The 10,772-nt window shown below is 40.2% G+C and overlaps 1 protein-coding gene and 1 pseudogene across 3 annotated transcripts; one reads left to right on the forward strand and one right to left on the reverse strand.

Annotated features, from left to right (window-relative positions):
• The first annotated feature begins 69 nt into the window (after positions 1 to 69).
• On the forward strand, positions 70 to 6,096 carry ighmbp2 (immunoglobulin mu DNA binding protein 2). Of its 2 annotated transcripts, XM_027003926.3 has the most exons (15): positions 70 to 605; positions 759 to 928; positions 1,040 to 1,235; positions 1,482 to 1,579; positions 1,738 to 1,901; positions 2,193 to 2,393; positions 2,608 to 2,755; positions 2,851 to 3,025; positions 3,467 to 3,649; positions 3,761 to 3,879; positions 4,026 to 4,120; positions 4,243 to 4,366; positions 4,460 to 5,338; positions 5,453 to 5,652; positions 5,848 to 6,096. In XM_027003926.3, exons 1-15 carry the CDS (start codon positions 529 to 531, stop codon positions 6,043 to 6,045), a joined length of 3,027 nt encoding a protein of 1,008 aa, XP_026859727.2. In that variant the 5' UTR covers positions 70 to 528; the 3' UTR covers positions 6,046 to 6,096. The 2 variants fall into 2 exon arrangements, with proteins under 2 accessions (XP_026859727.2, XP_026859728.2); XM_027003927.3 differs by lacking the exon at positions 5,848 to 6,096 and having other exon boundaries at positions 4,460 to 5,325; positions 5,453 to 5,601.
• Positions 6,041 to 10,753, reverse strand: LOC113585079 (zinc-binding protein A33-like; annotated as a pseudogene). The gene is made up of 6 exons (XR_014123998.1): positions 10,252 to 10,753; positions 9,917 to 10,012; positions 9,388 to 9,619; positions 9,273 to 9,295; positions 8,945 to 9,063; positions 6,041 to 7,503 (listed from the first exon to the last, which is right to left on the reverse strand). The product of XR_014123998.1 is annotated as a zinc-binding protein A33-like (transcript).
• Positions 10,754 to 10,772: the final 19 nt, after the last annotated feature.

The following is a 10,772-nucleotide window of genomic DNA, read 5'->3' on the forward strand; positions in this document are numbered from 1 at the left end:
TCGGATAAAACAATACTACTACTTAAAATAAAATAAAACATCATTACATAAAATAATGTTATTGTGTAGATACAATTAATTGCAACATTTTGCCATTTTAGGTTGTTTAGTGCAATATAAACAACATACAATTAATGTCAGTAATGCAGTTTCAAGTGGGAAGGCAATTTGGGACGGACCGATCCGGACAGTCACAGTATCGTGAAAACAGTTGCAGTTGAAACGATTCGTACGTTAACTTCAGCAGTATTTTCTGACTTACAGAAAAGGGCATATCAGTTCACGCAAAAGGATGACCATGATCGATTCCTAAATATCTTATTACTGGAATGGGTGACTGATAGACAGCTAGCTAGTATACATTTGATCTTGGCTAGTGTTAGTTTAGCGATCTAACATTACGTTGAAAAGGTTGGAAATCTTTTATCTAGCCTACATAACTAACTAGGTAACATATTCCTTATTTAATGCATCTAAAGCGCTAATGACCAAAAGTAGGTCGTTTCTGTGCTGAATTCCCAGTAAGAAATGGAGGTCGAAAGCTTCGTTGCCAAGACTTTTGAACTCTTGCAGGAAGAAAGAGAGGCTGAGGTAGAAGAAACGAGGTAAGCTTATTCAGATAGCCGGTGGTCGTGAACAGCTGACTTATCCCGTCTCCTCGTAGGTTTCATGTGATATTTATTAGTGTATGTCAATCAGTCCGAATATTAGCCACACTGTTGTTTGGTGGTGAGAGTGGAATGCTTTGTTATGCTTAGGGCATGGCAGAAGAATCTGTCACTGAAAAACCTGCAGCAAAAAGGAGTGTGCTTGCAGAAGCTTAACGTTGGAAGCCAGCGGACAGGCATGCATGGTAGACTTCTTGTTGTGTTCGAGCCCAGGAAAAGTATTGGCCCCTCATTTCTTCCCAGCAACAGTTTTGGACCTGGTGAGACCACATCTTGTCACTACATTAGAATAAAGTGTCAACTAATTGTGTGAAATTGGAGAAAAATATATATATTTGTATATATTTTTGTTTTCTTTTCACCTGTTTTAGGTGACATTGTGGGTATTTATGAATCAGAAGGATGTGCTCAGGCCAGTCAGATTTGCTCAGGTGTGGTGACTCGTGTGATGCAGACTTCTGTAACAGTCGCTTTTGACGATACTCATGATGGCCTGAACTTGGACAGTGATGGGCTGTACAATATCATGAAGCTCGCGAATGATGTAACTTACAAACGTTTAACTAAGTGAGTTTTACCAACGGCACTCTGCTTCATTTGGTGATTGTGCTGAAAGTTATCTGTAAAACTTGATGATTATGCTTTAGAAATTTAGCTAGCAATAAATCATCTATGTGTGTTTGGTTGAATTTGCATATTTTTTTAAGCAAACACATTAGAGACTTTAAAGGTAACTTGAATTAATATGTTGACAGTCCTAATAACAAAGGTCTTGAAATGTAATTGTGAAAATTTATTTTTAATGTTTGGCAGAGCTTTGAACTCCTTGAACGGGTACAGAAGTGGTCCTGCTGCCCATCTAATAAGCGTACTGTTTGGTTATTCAGAGCCTGGAACCCTGCCACAGCAAAGTAAGTATTCAGCAGGATCTCTGTGAAGATTTGTAAATATTAAACATTAAACATGGTTAAATGTGGTTCAGGCAATGAGGCAACCGAATTATTGCGAAACGCTTGTTGATGGTTTTTTTTTTTGTTTTTTGTTTTTTTCTCCTGACTTTCATCTGCAGCTGCTTTAGAGTGGATTAATAAAGGATTGGATGCTTCTCAGCAGGAGGCTGTGCATTTTGCGCTGTGTCAGAAAGATTTGGCCATTGTACATGGGCCACCTGGGACTGGGAAAACCACAACGGTGGTTGAAATGATCCTACAGGCAGTAAAACAAGGCCAGAAGGTACAGCACTCATGTTTTTCTGGGCTCCTTGTTTATAGTGTCACTGCGACTGTTAGTAAAGTCCTTGTAGATCAGACTGAAATGCTAAAGTGACTAAATATGAAAGAAAAGGTGTAAGACCAATTTATTAGTAGATTACTACTGCCATAATGTATTAATAGCATATGTAGCATATTATTAATTAGCATATTTGTGTGAAGTATCCATTTAAATAAATGGCTTTAATTCAGAGTGAATGTCTGTCATACGACTTACACAGTTACACATGTTCCACTGCTGAAATGCTTGTAGGTTTTGTGCTGCGCTCCCTCCAACGTGGCAGTGGATAATTTGGTGGAGCGTCTGGCTAAGAGCAAGGCCAAGGTACTGCGGCTGGGACACCCTGCCCGCCTGCTGGAGTCAGTCCAGAGGCATTCACTGGATGCGGTGCTGGCACAGAGTGACAACACCAACATCATCGCAGATGTGCGTAAAGACATGGACAAAGCCTTGGTACGCGTTTTCAGTGTTTCCTCTCGCTCTTGGCATACTGTTGATCATCTTTATTCTCATTTCGCTTTTTTTTTTTTCTTTTAATGAGCGACACGATTATACGTCTCGTTCATTGATATCATTAACTAACATGCAGTTGTATAAGGTTATTTGATAAAAGTGTCAAGGTCTAAAAAATCGTTTGAAACATGCTGGTGTGGTAATATGGTCACAGGGTCAGATAAAGAAAGCACATGATAAAGGACAAAGAAGTAGCCTGAGGCGAGAGATAGGTGAGCTGCGAAAAGAACTGAGATCCAGGGAACAGATGGCCATCACAGAAATCCTGAAAAGGGCTAGTGTCATTCTGGCAACCAACACAGGTGAGCAGAGTGAAGAAGGCGGATGCCATGAGAATCTTGGGTTCACGTTTCCTTTTCACTTTCAAGTGATGATGGGGGGAATTTTCCTTCTGCAGGTGCCAGTGACGACGGTCCACTTAAGTATTTGCCCAGTGAGCATTTTGACCTGGTGGTTGTAGATGAATGTGGTCAGGCTCTGGAAGTCAGCTGTTGGATTGCACTGCTCAAAGCACGCAAGTGCATTCTGGCTGGCGACTACAAACAGCTGCCACCCACAGTCAAATCCCAGAAGTAAGTAAAAAAAAAATGGAGCTTCAAATTTATGTATTCTTTTTGTTACGTACACCCTGTACTAAGACTATAAGTCTCTGAATTAACAAGTTTGATTCTGATTCATTGGATTATAAAATCTTAGAATTCACCATAGTTCCATTCAGTATAATATGATTCATTGTTATGTTATTTTAGCCAGAAATGAGTGCATAGTTTATGTAATGTTATTACAAACATTTAAAACATTCCAAAGTCCTATGCATTTTATTGCTCGTCTATACCACATTTGTCCCATAACATGTTAAGATAGTAATAAAAGCATGTTTTTGGAAATGTTTTGTGGTAGCAGATTCTTTGGTACTGTAAAGGGAAATGTTTTTGAGAGTTCAATCTCATGGAAGAGAAGGATCGTATTTCTGCAGTATTTCATGATCTCATGTCTCGTTAACATTTTCACAGCGCTGCTGCTAAAGGTCTGTCTGTGAGTCTAATGGAGCGGCTGATTCAGAAGTATGGAGATTCAGTAGTCCGAATGCTGACCACGCAGTACCGCATGAACAGCACCATTATGCAGTGGGCCTCAGAGCAGATGTATCAAGGAAAGCTGACTGCACATCCCTCAGTGGAGAAGCATTTGTTGAAGTATGTAATGTCTGATCCAGTCAGGCCTGTGAACAGATAGATAGCTATACTGGAGTGGCAGAAGTGACCATCATCCAGTTCAGATGTTTATCACAATGTCTTTCTAATCAGAGATCTGGCAGGAGTGGCTGAGCTTGAGGAGACCAACATGCCTCTGCTCCTCATTGACACAGCTGGGTGTGGTCTAAATGAAATGGAGGACACAGATGAGCAGTCTAAAGGCAATCAAGGTAAAAATAGAATCTTAAAACCAGGTTTTATTCAGTATTGCACGTTGTCCATGTCAACTGAAATACCAGGCTACTTTCTACAAGACTACATTAGACTTACTTGTTTTGTAACATTTTAGACATGTTTTGTTCTGATAACTCAACAGGTGAAGTTGACATTGTGGCACTTCATGTGAAAACCCTGACTGATGCTGGGGTGCAGGCCAAAGACATAGCAGTTATTGCACCTTATAACCTACAGGTAGATGATGCCTTATGATAGAAATATGTAGGTTTTGATAAGATTATGGATGTTTCCTCAGTATATTCAATATTGCTCTTTTGCCATCAAGGCTAATTCACTCAACACTGTTCATATTTCAGGTAGACCTCTTGAGACAGAAGCTCTCTAATGAGCACCCTGAGCTGGAGATCAAATCCGTGGATGGTTTTCAGGGCAGGGAGAAGGAGGTGGTACTGCTCTCCCTGGTTAGATCAAACAGAAAAGGTGAAGCAGCATTTGTGCAACTTGTGAACAACGGGAAGGACATGAGTACCTGTCTAAATTAGTCACCTTAATTATTTTGCTTTGACGCTGTAGGTGAGGTCGGGTTCCTTGCAGAGGATAGGAGAACCAATGTGGCAGTAACCCGTGCCAGGCGTCAGCTTGTAGTGGTGTGTGATTCTCAGACAGTGAGAAACCATCACTTCCTCAGATCCCTGGTGGACTACATGACTCAACACGGGGAGGTTCGCTCAGCCTTTGAGTACCTGGAGGACTTGGTACCCAACAACTACAGCCGTGACAATTCCAAGAATGAGCAGGCTAATGTCAAAGAGTCTTTGTCCACCAAACCAAAGGCAAGAAACCAGCAAGGCAAGAAAGGAGAATCCAAGACCAAAAAAGGCTTGGCGAGCAAAGATAAAGGTGATGGCCTGTTCAAAGCACCATCTACTACCATTCATGATGGCAATAGCACATCAGACCATCTGAAAACCAAAACGGATGACTCACCTGAGTCTCAGATTAGAAAGGAAGAGATAAGGCAGCAGTTGATCATCTTTCTGAAGGACCAGAACAAAGCAGAGCTTCAGTTTCCTCCCTCTTTGAACTCTCACGAACGCCTGCTAGTCCACCAGCTCTCGGAAGAGCTGGGATTGAGTCATGTGAGTCAGGGTATAGGCAAACAGCGCCAAATTACTGTTTCCAGACCAGAGACAAAGCCATTCAGACCATCTGAGGAACTGGCAGAGCAAGCAGAGTCAACAAGACCAGAAAGCCAGACCGCAGGTGGCATGCAGAAGAAGGAACCCAGTAGACAACCTCCAAATGCTGCTCTGGATTTGAAAAGCTTGCATCTGGAGCATATGCGCCGGGAGGAGGAAAAACGTGAATTAAAAAACCTGAACAAAAGGCAGCCGACAGATCTGAAAGAAAGTAAAAGAGAATCCACAAAAAAGAACAAGGTGTCTACTAAGGGTTCGTAGTCCTATGGCTTGGTCATGTCTGTTGATTGCTGGGGTCACTTTGTACTACACTCTGTAATTGGGAAACTGAATTCATCATTGCCATTGTGTTATGTTTCTCTCTTAGGAAAGGGGAAAGTGAAAGCAGGGGCCGTGGACATAGCCGTAGCCGCTACGGCTGAAGATGATTTTGATGCGCTCATTGACGCTGTGGTGAAAGCAGACAGTGTGTGCGCCTATGTGAAGTGTAAAAACAGTGTGCTTACACTGGGACAGCTGTGTCTCTACTGTAACAGGCAGTACTGTCTGAGTCACCACATCCCTGAGGTAACACATGTTTTATGATCACAATGTAGACTACATCTGAACATTTTAAAGGGATTATTTATCAATGCTACCATTTCTAATAATGTATGAACATGAACCAGACAGCTGTTAGACATACCGATAACCTCCTGACTCATTTTCAGCTGTTGTTGGGCATCTGAGCCCTTACTTATAAGAAGTGCAACTGTCTTGTAGGTGCATGGCTGCGGTGACAAAGCAAAGGTCCAGGCTCGCATGAGAATAAGCAAAGAGGGGGTGCTGTATGCTGGGAGTGGAGAGAAGGATAAGGCCATGGAGCCACACAAAAAAGCCCATCTGCACCGGAAACTAGATGCAAAACTCAAGGACATGGCATCTCAAAGAAAGACCAAATCAAAAGATAAAGAGCACTGATTGTATAAAGCTTTATTTATTCTGATTGAAACCAATAAATTAATGACATGATGTATGGCTTATATATATACTTTTTTCTTTTTTTTGTGGTGATGTTTTAATTGATTAAAATGGCGATGTTTTAATTTATTAAAAGTTGCATTTGAGTGCCAGTTAGTCACAATATAAAGGCAATGGCCAGTCTGACATTGTACACATAAGGTTTAAATACATTTACAGCATTTAGCTGACACTTTTATCCAAAACAACTTACAGTTGTGAATTAATAGATTCAAGCAATTGAGGGTTAAGGGCCTTGCTCATGGGCCCAACAGTGGCAATCTTCTAATTACCTTAACCACTGAGAATAGGATAGTGAAGTTAAATACTAGTGTAAAAAAGATGATTATTCATCTCTATGTATGTACTGCATATGTTTTCATATGTATGTGTATATAGGGATAGATATTCAAAATTGTAGTGAAATACACTGTTTCGAGAGAAGGTTTTCGGACAGAGGTCCATCAGCTGTAAGCAAAGTGCTTCTAAATCAGAAGTAGATTCCAGGTGAGTAGCTGCAGTATGTAAGAGGTATCAGATGTTTGAAGTTGTAGTGAAGTACACCATATGGTTTCCAGATAAATGTTTGACAGAATTCCTTCATCAGCTTGTATACATATATGTATATACATACACAAAGAAATTATCTTTGTGCTTTTTTACACTAGTATTTAATTTGCTATTCTCCCATGGCAATCTAAATCCCAACAATAGCCATTCATCTTTTTTTTAGCCTTATGTGCTCAATGCCACACTGCCCACTGATGACATTACTTCAGGAATTGTCTACTATATGTTTTGTGCATTATACTGAATGCTAAGCCTAAATCATGCACAGTTTTTCATACCTTCATTTTGATCAGCTATGTGTATCCTAGTTGAGTGTTATGGATACCTTTAGAGGACAAATTCTAAGTGCATTTTCACCATCGCCATGAATCCCTGGGCTAAAATAAGGAAAGATCCTCTCTGTAAACTTGTCTTTGAACATGTATATAATACTCCCATCCACAGCATTGAGGAATGCAACTTTCCCCTTCTCATAGTCCAGTTCCACAGTAATTCTTTGGGGCCTCTTCTTCAGCGCAAGCCGTGTGCGAGGAGATGTCTGGGCCCAGTACGTCTCCCCATTACTCAGCCCAGTGACCCAGAATCCCTCTGCCGGGTTGAGGAAAACGGCCGTCTTCCTTTTAATGGACTCGCGTGCCACGCCAATGTACCACTCCTGACTATCCCCCACCTCCACATCCCAGCAGTGCTTTCCCAACGTGAAGTCAGTGGATGCCAGCACCGCCAGGCGACTGGAGCAGCACTCGGGGTTGTCTGGGAGCTGCTGCTTCTTTCCGTAACGCACACTCATGACTTCATCACTCAGGATCATGTTAGGTTGGGCTGTGTTGGGATCAAGAGCAATGGGACCTGGAAGGTTTGAAAATGGTGAGCTGATCTCACTCAGCCTTGATTTAAGTATTTAAAACACTTGAGCCGCACTCTGTGAATTCAAAGCACTTCCAGATCTTTCTTCAGAACTAATATAAAACATTAAAATTACTGTTAGAAACGATTCCATTGTGTGCGTCTTACCCTTAAGAATGACGTCTAAGGTAGCATGAGAGTCTCCCAGACCCAAAAGGAGATGTCCCAAACTCAATTTACACTCAAACAGCCCTTATATTAAGCACACATCTATTATAACTATACCTGTTAAACATCAGTTGATGGCCTTTATTGGCCACATTGGCCTTTATTTGCCACTGTTCCAAGATTGTTATCGTATTGATAAAAGCTCAGATGTTAACTGGACACCTTCAGTATACATATATACAGCTATGAGGTATGTCATGACAGACTTAGAATTTCTGCAACTGTTCTTATTCTGTACCTAAATAAATGTTCTAGTTTCATTTAATTTTGTGACATGACCTCCTAATATCTTCATAGTGATTCTGACTGGCCCATTCCCAGGTAGTTAACTCTCTCATCATATCTGAGGTCTTTTGCAAATACAACCATTTGCCACAAGCATTAAAACAGGAGAGTCTAGGGAGCTCTGTACAGATCTCACAGAGTGAGTTATACATTTTCACAAGTCAAGTATGTCATTGGAACAATTTCTAAGAATATATGTTTTCAAATACTGTTTTTGAACGCATTTACCAATCTAGCCAAAGGATGAATTGAGGGGCCCTCTCCTTTCCTTGAATGTGTACTTAGTGACATTCTAATCTGTAAGGGTTTGACAGTTAAAGGGAATGATGTTTGTGTGCTTCATGGTTTTCATTTCCTGTTTTTGACTGTGCATTTGTATAACACAGGTCAAATACAGATGTACTGTAGCATGTCCTGCTTTATATACAGATTTGTACATCTTTACATGCATTAGATACATTTCAATATATGCATTAAAATTGAGAGGTCACTATTAGGTACCTACTCTATAGTTGCACCTACTGAGCTGTCGTATTGTTTATAGTCAGGTCTAAACTGTAAAGATCAGGTGTTGACTAGATGCTTTGATATTATAAATACATTTATAAAAGAGTTTAGGCAAACACTTATGAACAAAGCTTAAATTCATATATACGTGTATATTCAGGATGTGTGTGTGTGTGTGTGTATATATATATATATATATATATATATATATATATATATATATATATATACACACACAAACACAGGAACTTCAGGATAAAACAGTGGTACCAAAATGTAGATTAAAACTTAAGTGACATCTAAAAGCTATAGTAGCTCATTAGGTACAGCTATAGATTATGTGCATGTAAAGAAGTTCCTATACAGAGTCTAGCTTTTTTTAAGACTTCCAGAATTGGGAGTATAGTTTATGCATATTACTTACAGGACTTGACTTCTCCTGCCAACCTTTTCCAGACTCCGTATTTTAATGATCCCAGGTACTGAGCAGTGTCTATGAGAGCACCTTGTGGATACTGTACTTCCTCTATTGGGTAACAAATCCTGTAACATAGTTGGAGCCTGATTTAGTACATTATATTTTTGTCCTCTGGCAAAACTAGTACAACAGCATTGGCACTGTTGCGCCCAGTAATATCTGCTGATGCTGTAGGTGCTAATCATTGAAACATATTTCTTACTTAGTTTGATTTTAGAGCCTAATTGTTAAAATTGGTAATTGCTCTAAGGTTAACACAATTTTATTTACATACCTTCTTATAGCTTCTTGCCAGTTCTTTAAAAGAGAAAGAAAAATCACAGTTTGTCATGAATCAATACAGAGCTTATAACAATGTTTAAAATTCAATGTTTTGGGTATTCAAGCACCTTTAAGAATGATAAATCATCTGACCGTAAAGTGCTTTCAGTGCCTTCAATGATCTCTGAGATGTCTGTCAACATCTTCCTTGATGTTCTCTAACCTCTGCCTGACCGCTTGAACCTTCCTGTCCATCTCGTCTTTGAGCACGGTCAGCCGGGCTGCTTCTTCTTCTCTCAAAAACTTGTGCAGCTTCTCAAATTCATCTCTGATTTGGGCTTCTGTCTGAACTGCTTGGTTCTTTTGACAAAGAGAAAGTTATATATATATATATATATATATATTAGAAATCTATAAAGAAATATAAGACATGTATGTCATGGTTTGCCTGTAGTTTTAAGGCACATTATCACAGCTTTAACCTGATTCTCCATACCTTGCCTAACCAGTAACAAAGGTGCTACTGTTCTGCTGGAGAATGAAAGTGAGTAGCAGGTTGGTATCATCATTCTTATGAGTTTATGCTAACTTGTCTTTCTATTCAGTTAGCCTTTTTTTCTGTTAAAAATTTGAAAGGTGTTGTGTATTTAAGATTACCTGCATGTGTGCTTCAAGTTCCTCCAAACTTCCTTTCATGTTTTCAGTGCTGTGTGGGTGTTCTCTCAATGCTTCATACCTGTTTGAAAGTGCTTTCTGCAGAGTGCAATATTATACATATTTAATTATATATATAATTAGGCAAGGCGAGAAACTATCCATCAACATTAAAAACTAGACACCCTTAAGACTTGACTCTTTTGGCATTAATGGATTTCACTTCTTCCTTGGACTACTTGGATGTCTGTGATCGATGAAGTACATACGGAATCCAGAGATCTTCATCACAATATTATTCACACATTTCTGTTATTCCACAAATTGTCTTTGCTTACCTTTCTAGCAGCTGCTGCTTCTGGAATGGTATCACACTGATGGCCTTTGTGGTCCCTTGACATGTGGCAAATAAGGCAAATTGGCTTGCTCTCTTTGTGACAGAACATTTTAAGTTCCTCGCTGTGTATGGAGCAAAGGTTGTCTGGGTTGACCGACCTCAGACTAGCCTGCGCTTTGAAGGTGTCTGAGGCTATCTTCAGTGCCAGGTTAATTGGAGGTCTCCGTGTATTCTCCGAATGGCGACGCAACGGCCACAGCCGGGACCCCTTCCATTCCCAGTGTGACTGAATGCATGCCTCGCAAAAGCTGTGTTGACATGCCAGAGTGACTGGGAAGCTGAAGGCCTGACGGCACACAGGACATAGCAGATCCTCCTCATTGAATGGACTTGCTGTTGCCATTGGTTTGGTGTTTAAGCTCCTAAAAGTGTTTGCTGCACTCTGCCTTCAGTTGAAGTGTCTTAAGATGGACAGTGACTTCTCAGCAAATCTAAACTAAAAAAAACAAGTTGAACTGGAAG

The sequence above is a fragment of the Electrophorus electricus genome, chromosome 6 (assembly GCF_041902795.1).
Source record: "Electrophorus electricus isolate QZ-2024a chromosome 6, ASM4190279v1, whole genome shotgun sequence".
Classification (NCBI taxonomy): domain Eukaryota; kingdom Metazoa; phylum Chordata; class Actinopteri; order Gymnotiformes; family Gymnotidae; genus Electrophorus; species Electrophorus electricus.